The 16,252-nt window shown below is 40.3% G+C and overlaps 1 protein-coding gene across 2 annotated transcripts in view; it reads left to right on the forward strand.

Moving 5' to 3' along the window:
- Positions 1–16,252, forward strand: part of LOC120997968 (probable cation-transporting ATPase 13A5) — a 275,887-nt gene that overhangs the window by 188,540 nt on the left and 71,095 nt on the right. For both annotated transcript variants that reach the window (XM_040428353.1, XM_040428354.1), the window contains exons 21-24: positions 961–1,040; positions 3,245–3,287; positions 8,454–8,563; positions 12,537–12,633. In XM_040428353.1, the coding sequence (XP_040284287.1) occupies positions 961–1,040; positions 3,245–3,287; positions 8,454–8,563; positions 12,537–12,633 (330 nt within the window). The remainder of the gene's footprint in view (positions 1–960; positions 1,041–3,244; positions 3,288–8,453; positions 8,564–12,536; positions 12,634–16,252) is intronic.

Genomic DNA, 16,252 nt, shown 5'->3' on the forward strand with positions numbered 1-16,252 from the left:
TCTAGCTCTTTCCTGGGCTGTTTTACAGCCTTTTTAGTGCCCAAAAGTTCGGGTCCCCATTGACTTCAATGGGGTTCGGGTTCGGGACGAAGTTCGGGTCGGGTTCGGATCCCGAACCCGAACATTTCCGAGAAGTTCGGCCGAACTTCTCGAACCCGAACATCCAGGTGTTCGCTCAACTCTATTCCTAAGTGGACAGTTTGATTTCACAGAAGTGTGATTGACTTGGAGTTACAATGTGTTGTTTAAGTGTTCCCTTTATTTTTTTGAGCAGTGTATATAAATGTCGTTTTTTTAAAAAGAAATTACAACTGAAAGTGAAAAATGTCATTTTTTTGCAAAAATTCAGGTAAATTTCGATTAATAACAAAAAAAGTAAAAATGTCAGCAGCAATGAAATACCACCAAATGAAAGCTCTATTAGTGAGAAGAAAAGGAGGTAAAATTCATTTGGGTGGTAAGTTGCATGACCGAGCAATAAACAGTGAAAGTAGTGTAGTGCAGAATTGTAAAAAGTGATCTGGTCATAAAGGGTGTTTAAGCTAGGGGGGCTAAGGTGGTTAAAAGGGTGAAGGTGTTCTTTTGTGGGTACTAATACTAAATGCTTACAGGTTGGTGCAGGCTGGCAGGGCATTAGATGTTGTGGACAGACACAGTAGGCCGGAAGGATATGGTGTTTCTCCCAAATATTATTTGGGGGGAACTAGGCCTCTCATCCAGTTAAGCCAGTACTCTCTGCTCTGCACTGATGAGGGGCAATCACCTCAAAACAGCTGTCGGTAGATGAGGTGCTGGTTTATTTAAATAACTCAAGGCCTATTTAAGGGGTTAAACATTGACTTGGTGGTATTAGAGGAAGAGCTTGTTAAGAGCTCAGTTTCAACTAATATTTTGTGGCAGGAAGACCTGAAATGAAAATATGAAAATTGTGTATATATATAATTAGAGTTTGTGTTGCAGATACTTCTTAATGGAACAATTTTTGGCCGAATGACGCCAAAACAAAAAACTGGCATCATAGAAGATTTGCAAAAAATTGAGTGAGTAATATTATTATTTTTTCTTCTTCCTCTAACCTAAAAGTAACTAAAATATGATGTTTACATTCATTCCACAATATGTTATATTGATTTGGTCTCCTTTTTCATCTTATCCTGAATATTCCAAACACGTTTTAATTGTTATAATGGTTCCCAGTCCGGTGGGGCAGGATGGCGGCAGGTATGGGCACTGCTCCACTCATCCTGTGTAGCAGGATGTGCTGTTACTGTGCTGTGGTAGCAGGTCCAGGTGCCTGCATCGTGTGTGTCTACTGGAGATAATCTTCATTGAACCTAAATTCATTCTGCAGTATTGCAAGGGTCAATCCTCCTTTGATTCTATGTGCAGCTGCTTCTAATGTGTTAATCAGCTCTGCTACATGTGCTGTCTGTCTCACTCTCTGCTTGAGCAATAGGTTTACTAGCTTGCCAGGTACTTCAGAGTTGCTATAATCTGCTTTTATGCTTGTGTACTGGTTTCTACTTGATTCCAGGATTCTGACTCTCTGCTGCCTGACCCGACCCATGCCTGATCATCATACTGACCCTGTCCTGACCTGCCTGCTCTGACTTTCACGGATTTGGGTTAGCTGTCAACCACACAGGGACTACTCCAGGAGGATAACTACCTGGTGGCTAGGGTTGTCACGATACCAAAATTTAGATTCGATTTCGATACCATAAAAAAGTATTGTGATACTCAATACTATTCGATACCGCGCAAAAAAACTAAAACACCAAAAAAGCCATGTGCATTCCACATTTTATGGAACGTCCGGCCCATAATCGAACAGTCCTATCCTATTTTTTTGAGGGACAAGGTGACTAAAAAATGGCGAATCGCACGTTTTTATTTTAATTTTTTCCTGTTACGACGTTCACCGCATAGGAGATTTTTTTTATATTTTAATAGTTTGGACTTTTCAGATGTGGCAATATTTATGTTTATTTACAGTATTTATTTTTTAGATATTTTATATGTAAAATTGGGAAAGAGGGTAATTTAAACTTAATATTTAGGTGTTTTTTTTTTTTTTGCTTTTTTTTTTTTTTACTTTTTATTTAATAACTATTAGTCCCCTTACGGGCTAGAACCTGGGATCTTTTAATCCCTTGTCCTATTCACCCTAATAGAGCTCTATTAGGGTAAATAGGACTTCACACTCTCCCTTCTGCCCTGTGCATTGTGCACACAGCCACAGGGAGCCTACAATGGCAGCCAGGGCTTCAGTAGCACCGTGCCTTCCATGGTAACCAATCGGAGCCCCGCAATTTCACTGCTGGGGCTCCGATCGGAACTGCCACTGCCACCAATGAGGAGGGGAGGAGAAAGACCCTGTGGCCACTGCCACCAATGACTTTAATACTGGGATGTTGGGGGGACTCACTGCGGCCACCAATAACTTTAATACTGGGGGATATTGGGAGGGCGCACTGCACCACCAATGAAGATAACTAACCTTTTAATATAAATACAGGTGGCGGGTGCTGGCGGCAGAATAACATACCTGCCACCCGACTTCTATGACAAGGTGCTGCGATCCGCGGCAGTTAACCCCTTAGGTGCGGCGGTGTATTAAACATTAGTTATCTTAATTGGTGGCTCAGTGGCCACAGCTTCTCCCCTCCTCCGCCTCTCTCGCTTCTCATTGTTGGCAGTGGCAGCAGCAGCACAATGGGGAGGGAGGGACTCCTTCTCCACTGTGCTGCTGAGGAGAACATGGAGCACGCTGTTTGCGCGCGCCATGTTCTCTGATACTAGGCTGCGCAGTAGCGCAGCCTAGTATTGGTAAAAGGCAAATCTCGGTATCGAATCTATCCGGGTACAAAAGTATTGATTGGGTATCAATAATTCGATACCCGGTGCAACCCTACTGGTGCCTCCTCTGCAGTGAAGGCCAGATCTCTGTATAGGGGTTACAGTGTGAATACCAAGAGACTGCCAGAATAACAACCTTACGTGCAGCCCAAAGTTGAACCAGTTGGTTAACCAAGTGTTTCCGTACCAACTTATTGTAACATTGACAATTATCTGGTTCAATATTAGCTTTACTAGGAATACTATACTTCTATTTATAATGTTTTCTACCTAATTTCCAAATCTTGCATTTTTAATGCACCTAATTTGGTAAGTAATTTGGGTTGAGTAAGAAAAGAGCACTATTTTGTATGTTTTAACTATTTTTATTTTTTATATTTTTTAGCTATTACGTTGGTATGTGTGGAGATGGAGCAAATGATTGTGGGGTAAGGTATTTTAGTATGTAGTTCTTATGGGAGTCATTATATTGTCCCCTTTTTCTCCTAGGGAGGTATACCTTTATAATTATGTTGGACTGTGCCATGATGTGTTCATTTTATGTTTTGATGAGATAAAACATCTGGGTGCTTCTGTGTAACAGCAGAGGCCTGCGGAGAATAGTATGGATCAATAACTTTAAAGGGAACCGGTCACCTCTACTATGCTACCCTCACTGAGCGTTTCTAAATGTTCATTGTGTTGCCCTATACATATAAATTACACTTTTCATTTCATTTGCAGACGAATTCAATAAGTATTATGCATTTTTGTACTTTCTGCCTTTTATGCAAATTAACATAAAAGAGTTATATCTTACTTGTGTGACCAGAGAAGAGTCATATTTTCAAGCTCTGACTCATCTCAGGTTAATTTGAATATGTATCAAATATTTTTTTTTACACAATAAAAGCACACAGAGCTATGGGGACTGGGTATTGCGGATGTGCTAGCGGCCATCTAGCAACCCATGTCCTCAGCTCTATACCCAAAATCCAGGTGACAGGTTCCCTTTAATATATGGATCCTAAACATGGTCATGTGTATGAAATTCATATATTCATCAATCCTGCCCATTTGCAAAAGTATTGCCTTTCAAATGTCCACAGTAAAATAGCTCTAGGCTCCGTTTCTACACATTTCATCTGAAACAAACCACAAAAGCTTCAGATTTGTTTAGCAGACACATTTTTGTGAAATTCGGAATGAATATGAATCATTTAGAATCGATACGCTCATCTATATTACAGACAGATTGCAGAAGGAAAAACTACTAAAAAATGCCAGAAACAGGTGATATAATAGTCGGAAATATTGTTATCCCACACACTCACATAGCAGCTTAAAAAACAAACAAACGCTGAAACAACATTTACACTTTAAACACAGATGTTCATTATCTGACATTTCTACTGAAATTCTTTCTGCCACAGTCAAAGTTGTATTTGACCACACACTGGATCAAGGCATTTCTATGCTCTGCTAGACAAAGCCTGGAGGACCTGAACCGTCCTGCCTCTTCCTCCTCTTTGTTAGGGTAAAGTTCAGGACTCTGATTTGCTGGCAAAGACAAGGCTGCACTTTAAACTGCAGAATTACAGCCAACTGATTAAACTTGAGAAAGTGATGGAGCCGGGACGCGGACAGTGTTCCCTCTAAGCTGTGCAGGTGTGGTTGATATTGTGCCGAGATTGCTGGTACCTGTATTGTGCCGAGATTGCCGTTACCGGCTGAGGTGAGGTGGAAGGAACAGAGCACAGTGGGTGTCAGCATCCCAGCTGCTTAGGAGTCCATGCTCTGACTCCATATATGGCTCGGGAGTCCCTGCCCTACAGTATGTCCATGTATGGAGTCAGTACTATGGAGATGCAGGGGGTATCCCCAAACATTGTCATTGTCACATTGCTACTATTTTTGAAGTGTTTCTGCTGGGATTTGAACAAACCATCTACATTAAAAGCAAGAGCCTTATCCACTGTGCTACAGAGCTCAATGTTCAACTGCTGCAGATATAGTATGGCTAAAAACCTCAGTAATAGTTTCCCATGTATTTATATATATCAGAAGTATAATTTTATATTAGTATTAGCAATTGCATTTTTTTAGTAATTCTAAATTTGTTTTGTGCTATAAATTTGTTGTGTTGTTTGTACATTATTACAAGATTTGGATCCCCACTTTTGATTTTGACCAGGGCCGCATTATAGGCCTATATGGTATTCCCTTTCATCCAAGTTGCACTTGTTATGCTCTTTCCCCTTTCTTTCTTGTGTTTTTGGATCCATCTTGCCAACGCTTTGAAAAGAAGCACCCAAAGAATAGATTCGCAATTATCTGAGCTGTTTGTGGCCCTCACTTGTTTCCAGGACTCTCCTTTCAGAGCTGCAAGCAGTGGACTTGTTTTTAGGATTTATATTAGTTTTAGCAATTGCATTTTTTTTGTTCCAAATTTATTTTGTTCCATACATTTTTTTTGCAATTACAAAAAAATATTTAATTGATACTTCTGATACATATGAATACATAACACACATGAACTACTAATGAGGCTTTTAGCCATAATATCTCTGCAGAATGTTAGCCATGATGTGTTCATTTTATGTTTTGATGAGATAAAACATCTGGGTGCTTCTGTGTAACAGCAGAGGCCCGCGGAGAATAGTATGGATCAATAACTTTAAAGGGAACCGGTCACCTCTACTATGCTACCCTCACTGAGCGTTTCTAAATGTTCATTGTGTTGCCCTATACATATAAATTACACTTTTCATTTCATTTGCAGACGAATTCAATAAGTATTATGCATTTTTGTACTTTCTGCCTTTTATGCAAATTAACATAAAAGAGTCATATCTTACTTGTGTGACCAGAGAAGAGTCATATTTTCAAGCTCTGACTCATCTCAGGTTAATTTGAATATGTATCAAATAATTTTTTTTACACAATAAAAGCACACAGAGCTATGGGGACTGGGTATTGCGGATGTGCTAGCGGCCATCTAGCAACCCATGTCCTCAGCTCTATACCCAAAATCCAGGTGACAGGTTCCCTTTAATATATGGATCCTAAACATGGTCATGTGTATGAAATTCATATATTCATCAATCCTGCCCATTTGCAAAAGTATTGCCTTTCAAATGTCCACAGTAAAATAGCTCTAGGCTCCGTTTCTACACATTTCATCTGAAACAAACCACAAAAGCTTCAGATTTGTTTAGCAGACACATTTTTGTGAAATTCGGAATGAATATGAATCATTTAGAATCGATACGCTCATCTATATTACAGACAGATTGCAGAAGGAAAAACTACTAAAAAATGCCAGAAACAGGTGATATAATAGTCGGAAATATTGTTATCCCACACACTCACATAGCAGCTTAAAAAACAAACAAACGCTGAAACAACATTTACACTTTAAACACAGATGTTCATTATCTGACATTTCTACTGAAATTCTTTCTGCCACAGTCAAAGTTGTATTTGACCACACACTGGATCAAGGCATTTCTATGCTCTGCTAGACAAAGCCTGGAGGACCTGAACCGTCCTGCCTCTTCCTCCTCTTTGTTAGGGTAAAGTTCAGGACTCTGATTTGCTGGCAAAGACAAGGCTGCACTTTAAACTGCAGAATTACAGCCAACTGATTAAACTTGAGAAAGTGATGGAGCCGGGACGCGGACAGTGTTCCCTCTAAGCTGTGCAGGTGTGGTTGATATTGTGCCGAGATTGCTGGTACCTGTATTGTGCCGAGATTGCCGTTACCGGCTGAGGTGAGGTGGAAGGAACAGAGCACAGTGGGTGTCAGCATCCCAGCTGCTTAGGAGTCCATGCTCTGACTCCATATATGGCTCGGGAGTCCCTGCCCTACAGTATGTCCATGTATGGAGTCAGTACTATGGAGATGCAGGGGGTATCCCCAAACATTGTCATTGTCACATTGCTACTATTTTTGAAGTGTTTCTGCTGGGATTTGAACAAACCATCTACATTAAAAGCAAGAGCCTTATCCACTGTGCTACAGAGCTCAATGTTCAACTGCTGCAGATATAGTATGGCTAAAAACCTCAGTAATAGTTTCCCATGTATTTATATATATCAGAAGTATAATTTTATATTAGTATTAGCAATTGCATTTTTTTAGTAATTCTAAATTTGTTTTGTGCTATAAATTTGTTGTGTTGTTTGTACATTATTACAAGATTTGGATCCCCACTTTTGATTTTGACCAGGGCCGCATTATAGGCCTATATGGTATTCCCTTTCATCCAAGTTGCACTTGTTATGCTCTTTCCCCTTTCTTTCTTGTGTTTTTGGATCCATCTTGCCAACGCTTTGAAAAGAAGCACCCAAAGAATAGATTCGCAATTATCTGAGCTGTTTGTGGCCCTCACTTGTTTCCAGGACTCTCCTTTCAGAGCTGCAAGCAGTGGACTTGTTTTTAGGATTTATATTAGTTTTAGCAATTGCATTTTTTTTGTTCCAAATTTATTTTGTTCCATACATTTTTTTTGCAATTACAAAAAAATATTTAATTGATACTTCTGATACATATGAATACATAACACACATGAACTACTAATGAGGCTTTTAGCCATAATATCTCTGCAGAATGTTAGCCATGATGTGTTCATTTTATGTTTTGATGAGATAAAACATCTGGGTGCTTCTGTGTAACAGCAGAGGCCCGCGGAGAATAGTATGGATCAATAACTTTAAAGGGAACCGGTCACCTCTACTATGCTACCCTCACTGAGCGTTTCTAAATGTTCATTGTGTTGCCCTATACATATAAATTACACTTTTCATTTCATTTGCAGACGAATTCAATAAGTATTATGCATTTTTGTACTTTCTGCCTTTTATGCAAATTAACATAAAAGAGTCATATCTTACTTGTGTGACCAGAGAAGAGTCATATTTTCAAGCTCTGACTCATCTCAGGTTAATTTGAATATGTATCAAATAATTTTTTTTACACAATAAAAGCACACAGAGCTATGGGGACTGGGTATTGCGGATGTGCTAGCGGCCATCTAGCAACCCATGTCCTCAGCTCTATACCCAAAATCCAGGTGACAGGTTCCCTTTAATATATGGATCCTAAACATGGTCATGTGTATGAAATTCATATATTCATCAATCCTGCCCATTTGCAAAAGTATTGCCTTTCAAATGTCCACAGTAAAATAGCTCTAGGCTCCGTTTCTACACATTTCATCTGAAACAAACCACAAAAGCTTCAGATTTGTTTAGCAGACACATTTTTGTGAAATTCGGAATGAATATGAATCATTTAGAATCGATACGCTCATCTATATTACAGACAGATTGCAGAAGGAAAAACTACTAAAAAATGCCAGAAACAGGTGATATAATAGTCGGAAATATTGTTTTCCCACACACTCACATAGCAGCTTAAAAAACAAACAAACGCTGAAACAACATTTACACTTTAAACACAGATGTTCATTATCTGACATTTCTACTGAAATTCTTTCTGCCACAGTCAAAGTTGTAGTAAAAATATAATGTTAATGTGTACAGAATAGCAATTCTTCATTTTCTCTCTGTACAACTGTCTTTACACAAATTTTATTTCTCCTCTTTTTTAGGCCCTCAAAGCTGCTCATGCAGGAATATCATTATCAAATTTGGAAGCATCAATGGCTTCACCCTTTACATCCAACATCCCAAACATCGAATGTGTGCCCAAACTACTAAAGTAAGTTACTGTTACTTCACACCAGGGGTCAGAATCCTCAGGTGCTCCAGCTGACAACTCCCAGAATCCTCATTTGACTTCTAACTTAAAAAGGAAAGAGAAGATATACATTAATACGGTGGGGTAGGTTAAAAGATGACATTCTTTGAAGCAAAAATTTAAATGTAGCTGATGGTGATTTACAGTTAAACATGTTATACTGAAAACAATACATAAAGAAGTATTTTTTTAAACTCCCTTTTAATAGACTCTATAAGGTAGTAAGGAATAGGATATCCAAAAAGAAGAAATTATCAATTACTGATGGAGTACTGTAGTGCTTCAGTTTCCCACACTCCAAAGACATACTGATAGGGAATGCAGATTCTGAGCCTCATTAGGGACAAAGTGATGCTAATCTCTGTAAAGCGCTGAGTAATATATCAGTGTTATATAAGTGGGTATAATAATAGTAGTTTGTAAGGTTGAAAAAAGACACTTATCCTTCCAGTTCAGCCTGTTATCCTGCAAGTTGATCCAGAGGAAGGCAAAATTCCTTCCCAACTCCAATCAGACAATCAGAATTACTCCCTGGATCAATGACCCTTCTCCAGAAATCTAATAGCTATAACCTGTAGTATTATTATCCATCAGATATACATCCAGGCCCCTTTTGAATTCACCTCTTTAACTGAATTCACCATCACCACCTCCTCAGGCAGAGAGTTCCATAGTCTCACTGCTCTTACCGTAAAGAATCCTTTTCTATGGTTGTGTACAAACCTTATTTCTTCTAGACATTTTCAAGAGATGGGTAAGGTGAGGAAAAGAACGTAGATGCCTTTTAGACATTTAATGGGAAATGGGGAATGTTAAAAAAAAAGTCTCTATTAATTTCAATCAATATATTCAATGTCATGTAATACATAAAATATATTACTGGAACACATGCCAATAATTCCAATATGGTCATTTTGTTAACTATTTGGAATAGGGGCAAGGTTTTCATCTATTGGGGGAGGCATATCAAGTGGCTTTAGTTTGCTAGGAGATAGTTTGAATATCTTTTATTTGCCTACATAGAGTGAGAAGGAAAAAGAAGCTTATAAGGGATGGGAAGGTATCAAAGAGCTTTGTATGCTTGTTCTGGTTCTAGTCAAGTCCAAAGATGAAGAGGCTATTGATGAGCAGCACTACTACCTTGCCCATGTGACACTCCATATATTAGTAGGCCACGGCTGCACAGATTCGACACCCAGGCCAGGCCCATGCCCCGGATTACATCAGAATCCAATCCATATGGCCACACACTGGATCAAGGCATTTCTATGCTCTGCTAGACAAAGCCTGGAGGACCTGAACCGTCCTGCCTCTTCCTCCTCTTTGTTAGGGTAAAGTTCAGGACTCTGATTTGCTGGCAAAGACAAGGCTGCACTTTAAACTGCAGAATCACAGCCAACTGATTAAACTTGAGGAAGTGATGGAGTCGAGACGCGGCAGTGTTCCCTCTAAGCTGTGCAGGTGTGGTTGATATTGTGCCGAGATTGCTGGTACCTGTATTGTGCCGAGATTGCCGTTACTGGCTGAGGTGAGGTGGAAGGAACAGAGCACAGTGGGTGTCGGCATCCCAGCTGCTTAGGAGTCCATGCTCTGACTCCATATATGGCTCGGGAGTCCCTGCCCTACAGTATGTCCATGTATGGAGTCAGTACTATGGAGATGCAGGGGGTATCCCCAAACATTGTCATTGTCACATTGCTACTATTTTTGAAGTGTTTCTGCTGGGATTTGAACAAACCATCTACATTAAAAGCAAGAGCCTTATCCACTGTGCTACAGAGCTCAATGTTCAACTGCTGCAGATATAGTATGGCTAAAAACCTCAGTAATAGTTTCCCATGTTGTTATATATATCAGAAGTATAATTTTATATTAGTATTAGCAATTGCATTTTTTTAGTAATTCTAAATTTGTTTTGTGCTATAAATTTGTTGTGTTGTTTGTACATTATTACAAGATTTGGATCCCCACTTTTGATTTTGACCAGGGCCGCATTATAGGCCTATATGGTATTCCCTTTCATCCAAGTTGCACTTGTTATGCTCTTTCCCCTTTCTTTCTTGTGTTTTTGGATCCATCTTGCCAACGCTTTGAAAAGAAGCACCCAAAGAATAGATTCGCAATTATCTGAGCTGTTTGTGGCCCTCACTTGTTTCCAGGACTCTCCTTTCAGAGCTGCAAGCAGTGGACTTGTTTTTAGGATTTATATTAGTTTTAGCAATTGCATTTTTTTTGTTCCAAATTTATTTTGTTCCATACATTTTTTTTGCAATTACAAAAAAATAATACTTCTGATATATATGAATACATAACACACATGAACTACTAATGAGGCTTTTAGCCATAATATCTCTGCAGAATGTTAGCATTGAGCTCTATAGCTCAGCTCTTTCCTTTAAATAAGCCTTAAATAAACAGGGCGTCCCAAACAGTGAAAAGTTAGATTTTAAGCCACACCCAAAACCACGCCAACCTTTTTAACCTGTGTAAACTTGACCAGTAAATTTTATTGAGAAAGGTGGCAACCCTAACAGCACTTCCTTTCAGGACCTCTATAGGCTCGCTCACTGCAGCAAGCCCAGTTCTCAAAATGTCAGGATGCTAGAGTCAGGATGTTCTGTGAGGAGTGTGAACCTGGTGCTGCCTCCTCCTTCTTCTTACCACACTGCTGCGTTAGGGTAGAAGCTAGAATGGTTTGTGAAGTCACTGGTCACATTCTCCTTAATGGTCACATGACCAAATGTGTATAGGACAGAGCTTTCTTTCCACATGTACTTCTTGAGCTTGTGGAGGTACTTTGGGAGAGAGAGGGTTCTGTATGCCTGCAAGACCCATTCCATTGCTGTAGCTTTTTCTGAGGTAGGGGAACTCATTCCTGTGTCATGAGGGGACATGTGTCGTATTCTGAGGGTCTTGATGGTGCAGATCTGTGGAGGAAGGCTTTATGGGGTGTAAATCTGGCATATTCTTGGGGCCATAAGGGGTGCAGATCTGTGTGTGGGGCATTATGGGGTGTACATTTGTGAGGAAAGGGGGACATTTGGTGTATTCTGGGGCCATGAGTGTGCAGATCTGTGTGGGGGACTTTATGGGATTAAAATCTGTGAGGGAGGGCCGGAATCAACGGAATGTGACTGTGCTGTTGGTACATTATTACAAGATTTGGGGCCCCACTTTTGATTTTGCTCAGCTCCACATTCTAGGCCCTTTATGGGACTCCTTTCATCCAAGTTGCAACTGGTTTGGTCTTTCTCCTTTTTTTTCTTGGGTTTTTTGATCCATCTTGCCAATAGGAAGGGGTGCAACGCTTAAAAAAGAGAAGCACAAAGGGTATCTGAGCTCCCTGTGGCCCTCACTTGTGTTTTCAGGACTCTCCTTTCAGAACTACAAGAAGGGGACTTTTTAGGATTATTTCCCACTTCCAGTACTCAAATACACCTAAGCGGATGTGTGCTTGGGATCTGTTTCTGGCACTCTGGAGAAGAGCTGCAGACTCAAGTATTCTACCCCTCTGTTGATTTCAAGGACTCTGATGCACTAAAGTGCCACAGCTGGAGATTGTTTTATGCTTTAGTTCAAGATAGATAGCGCCCCTCTTTGGCACCATCATGGACTGGGCCAGCTTGGAGGCTAGCAATATGCCCCCCAGTAGTTAGACCTGTTAGCCCATGCAATGTCTTTTTGTATAGGCACTTATGTCCTTAACTTGGTCTGATCATAGCAATAGGTGGGAGGGGGGCAGCGAGAACTGTGACCTTGGACATCTGATGCAAGACAACTGTTATTATTTCCTATCCCCATTTAAGAGAGGCCACCTCTAGAAAAGAACTCTCTATTTTCATATGTTACTAAGCAAAGAAGTAGAACTTTTATTAAGTTCTTATAATATTAATAAAAATGGACTCTAACTTTTTTTTTTTCTTCTGGCACACAGAGAAGGAAGAAATGCATTTGTTACTGCCATTTGTTTGTTCAAATTCCTCATGATGTATACCATGAGTGCGTTTAGTATCCTGATACTTCTATTTTGGGTAAGAAAAAACTAGTCTATCAATATAAGTAACTATATTTTAGCATAGTGCATATTTAGCAGCATTATAGAAATTGTACAAAATCAGATACACGAAGGCACAGTGGTGTATATTAAATGTATAATAACATGATATAAGGATCTCACTGGGGCTACACAGCACGCAACATTGGATCTACTGTGACGTTTTTAAGTGGTGTTGTAGAGCAACACCTGGCATGCCGCAAGTGTTACACGACAGTCGCAAAAATACAAACCTGATGGATTTTGTACCACATATGACTTTTACTGCATTGACTTTAATGTAAGTCTTGCATGCTACTCGCCTGCAACTTTTCTGTAACTTGCTGTGTTTTTACTGCCAAATCACAGCCCTAAAATTGTTGTGCGAAAGCAAGTTGCAGACAAGTCTCACATATTCTTTTGTCACACAACTTTTCTGTGACCTGCTTACACGTGACACATGTAGCCATTTAGCCCCATCCTAAGCTGGACAATGGAGGCAATGCTGTAGTGACGAGCATTCTAGCTCCAGCTCCAACTTCTGATGGAGCTACAGAGAACAACTGTCAGACCCCACTGCTCAGGTAGCGATGGCCAATCCTCTGAAAAAAGGCCCTTTAATATGTGCACATGTGCTTTTTATCTGAACCGGCTTTTAAAGAAAATGTTCACTAAAAGCAATAAAGATTAAATTTAGGGCTGTACAAAGTCATGGATACACCTGTGATTTTTTTTGTAAATTTCCATCAGTACCATGATTTGTAGGTGACTGTGATGTTTCCCTATGAATAAGAAAATTGCAAGGATTATTTTAATTTTGAAGTCTCCTGCAAGTTGCAATAACATCATTTTTACTGTAAATCACTGACTCTGTAGAATTCTAACTTAAGAAATCTGCAAACACATTTCTAATTTGGGTTATTCAACCAAAAACAGTACTAAAATGATTCACATGCAGTGCATTTTAAATTCTTCTGCCTGCAATATTTTAGCACCTAAAGTATTTTAATAACCCCATAAAGACCCATGATGTAATAGTAAGGTGCAGGTATGGTGTCTGAGAAGACCTGTGCTATACTATTATGTTAGTGTGCTCACACAATTAGCAGCAGAACCACTGGCATAACTAGAGTGCTATGGACCCCAGGGAAAACTTTGGATCGCCCCTCCCCCCTCTGTGACCACAATCATTACACCCCTGGTCCCTGATCCCTCAGTTATGCCCCGGTAATGTTCCCCACTGCCCCGAGTAATGTTCCCCACTGCCCCTGGTTATAGTATATTCCCCATTGACCCAGCAGGTAGTTCCCCCCCACTGCCCCAGCAATGTTCTCCTACTGCCCCCAATAGTGTCCCTGATAATGTCCCCCACTTCCTCCGGTAATGTCCCTCACTGCCCCTAGTAATATCTCCTACAGATCCAGCAAGTAGTGCCCCTCACTACCCTTAGTAATGTCCCCTACTGCCCCCAGTAGTGTCCCCCAGTCCCCCACTACTCCCAGTAATGCTGTAGGCCTGGAGCGCATATGATGCACGTGAGTTGAGCACTCTGACGGGGCCCTGTTACATATGAGCGCAGCGAGCACCCTCCCTCTGCCGGGACCGGTCGCGGTTGCACCCTCTGCGACCCTGATCGTTAGGCGCCTGAGCAGAACCATGACTGTAACACAGTCTGGGCTCTGCATTACTGCCGATATGAAAGAAAACTCTCATCCTGGCAGTCTAATGCCTATGATACTGCAGTCTACATGAGCAGCTTAGCATCTAAGATGTTTGACAGAGGGAGGGAATCTCACTGTCAGTCCATCGACACCCCTGGGATGTGGAAGACCTAGCAAAGGACAAAGGCATGACATCGTTATCTGTCAGCAATAACCAAAAGAAACTTTTTATTAGAAATAAATTTTTACAATAGTTTCCTATTTTTTGCTACATGGAATACAAATATTTTATTATTTATATTGAACAGTGCACAGGATTTTGTTTTGCATTTCACCTCAAAAAAGATTAATAAAAGCTAATCAATAAATTCTATTTACACTAAAATAGTACTAAAAGCTACAAACCATCCCATACAAACAAGCCCTCATAAGATACATCTTTATATAACACATGCATAAATGTACAAAAAAAAAATATTATGGGTCTTGAAATGTAGCAAGACAAAAAAAGAATTAATTTTTCCAAGAAACCTGTTTTTACTATTGAAAAGTACAAAGACTTTAAATAAGCTATAAATATGTTTTATTGGCAAATTATTACTAACATGTAAAGTTAATATGATATCTTAATGCAAAAAAAAAAAACACAAAAAAAAAAACAATCCTAGAATCACATTTTCATCCTGCAAAAAAATAACAAAAGCTAATTAATACATTAGACGTACCCCAAAATAATGTAATTGAAAAATATCCTGAAAAACAAGTCCTCATTTAGTTACATTGACAGAAAAATAAAGATGTTAAAGCCAAAAATGGACTGGCCTTCAAGAGATTAAAGGCATTTTCCAGACCCCTGACTTTGCTGACCTATCCTCAAAATAGGTTATCAATATCTGATCGGATGTGATACCCCACACCCTTACCGACCAGCTGTTAGCTGCAGCCTCTGGTGCTGGAACAGGAAGCACAGCTCAGTGTAAAATATAGTGGCCGTGCTGGGTTACTGCAGCTCAGCTCCCATTGAAGTTAAAGTGGTCATCCAGGAATTGATAATAATGACCTATCCTCGAGACAGGTCATCATAATCCCATCAGTGGGGTCCTGAGCCCCCACACCTCCATGATCTGCTGTTTCATAGAGCAACTTCGCTCACTGGAGCTCTGGTGAGTGCAGCCGGCTCCTGCAGCTTTCCAAGCACAGCGCTATACATTGTATATTGGCTGTCTTTGGTATTGCAGCTCAGACCCATTGACTTGAATAGGGCTGAGCTGCAACAAGGACAGTGATGTCACATGGCCTAGGAAGAGGCCTGGGCACTCGTGGAGTGCCAGTCTCTTCTAACAGTTGATCAGCGGGGGTCTTGGGTGTGGGACCCCACTTTTCTGACATTGACGACATATCCAGAGGATGGGTCATCAATATAAATTATTGGGTATCCCCTTTAATGGGAGCTGAGCTGCAGTAACAGACACGGCAAATAGATTTTGAATTGAGCTGCTCATTTGGCTCTGTTCAGAGTGCTAGTGCCAGTGGTGGAGGCTGCAGAGAACAGCTGATCAGTCATGGTGTGACGTAAGCATAACTACCATAGTGGCAGACCATGCGACTGCTATGGGGCCCAGGGCATGAGGGGGCCCAGTTGGGGTGTTCCCCTCTTCTACTAGGGGTGAAAACTTGGTCAGGACTCTACCCACTAAAGGAACTACTTTTAGCAAATGAGGCAGTGGAAAAATGTCCCCAAGGTCATTGAAAAGGGATTTAGGCAGAAACCCTTCTGTCCTGTGTTTGATGCTTGCTATAGGGCCCTTACTTCTCTATGTACGCCACTGATGTGACGTGAGATTCCCTCACTGATTGGATATTAATAATAACGTATCCTGAGAAAGCTTAGCAAACACTTTCATTTTGTAACTGTACAGTATAATATGACCCTTGAGACTTCAGGGCCAGACACGA

Source organism: Bufo bufo, chromosome 4 (assembly GCF_905171765.1).
Source record: "Bufo bufo chromosome 4, aBufBuf1.1, whole genome shotgun sequence".
NCBI classification, from domain to species: domain Eukaryota; kingdom Metazoa; phylum Chordata; class Amphibia; order Anura; family Bufonidae; genus Bufo; species Bufo bufo.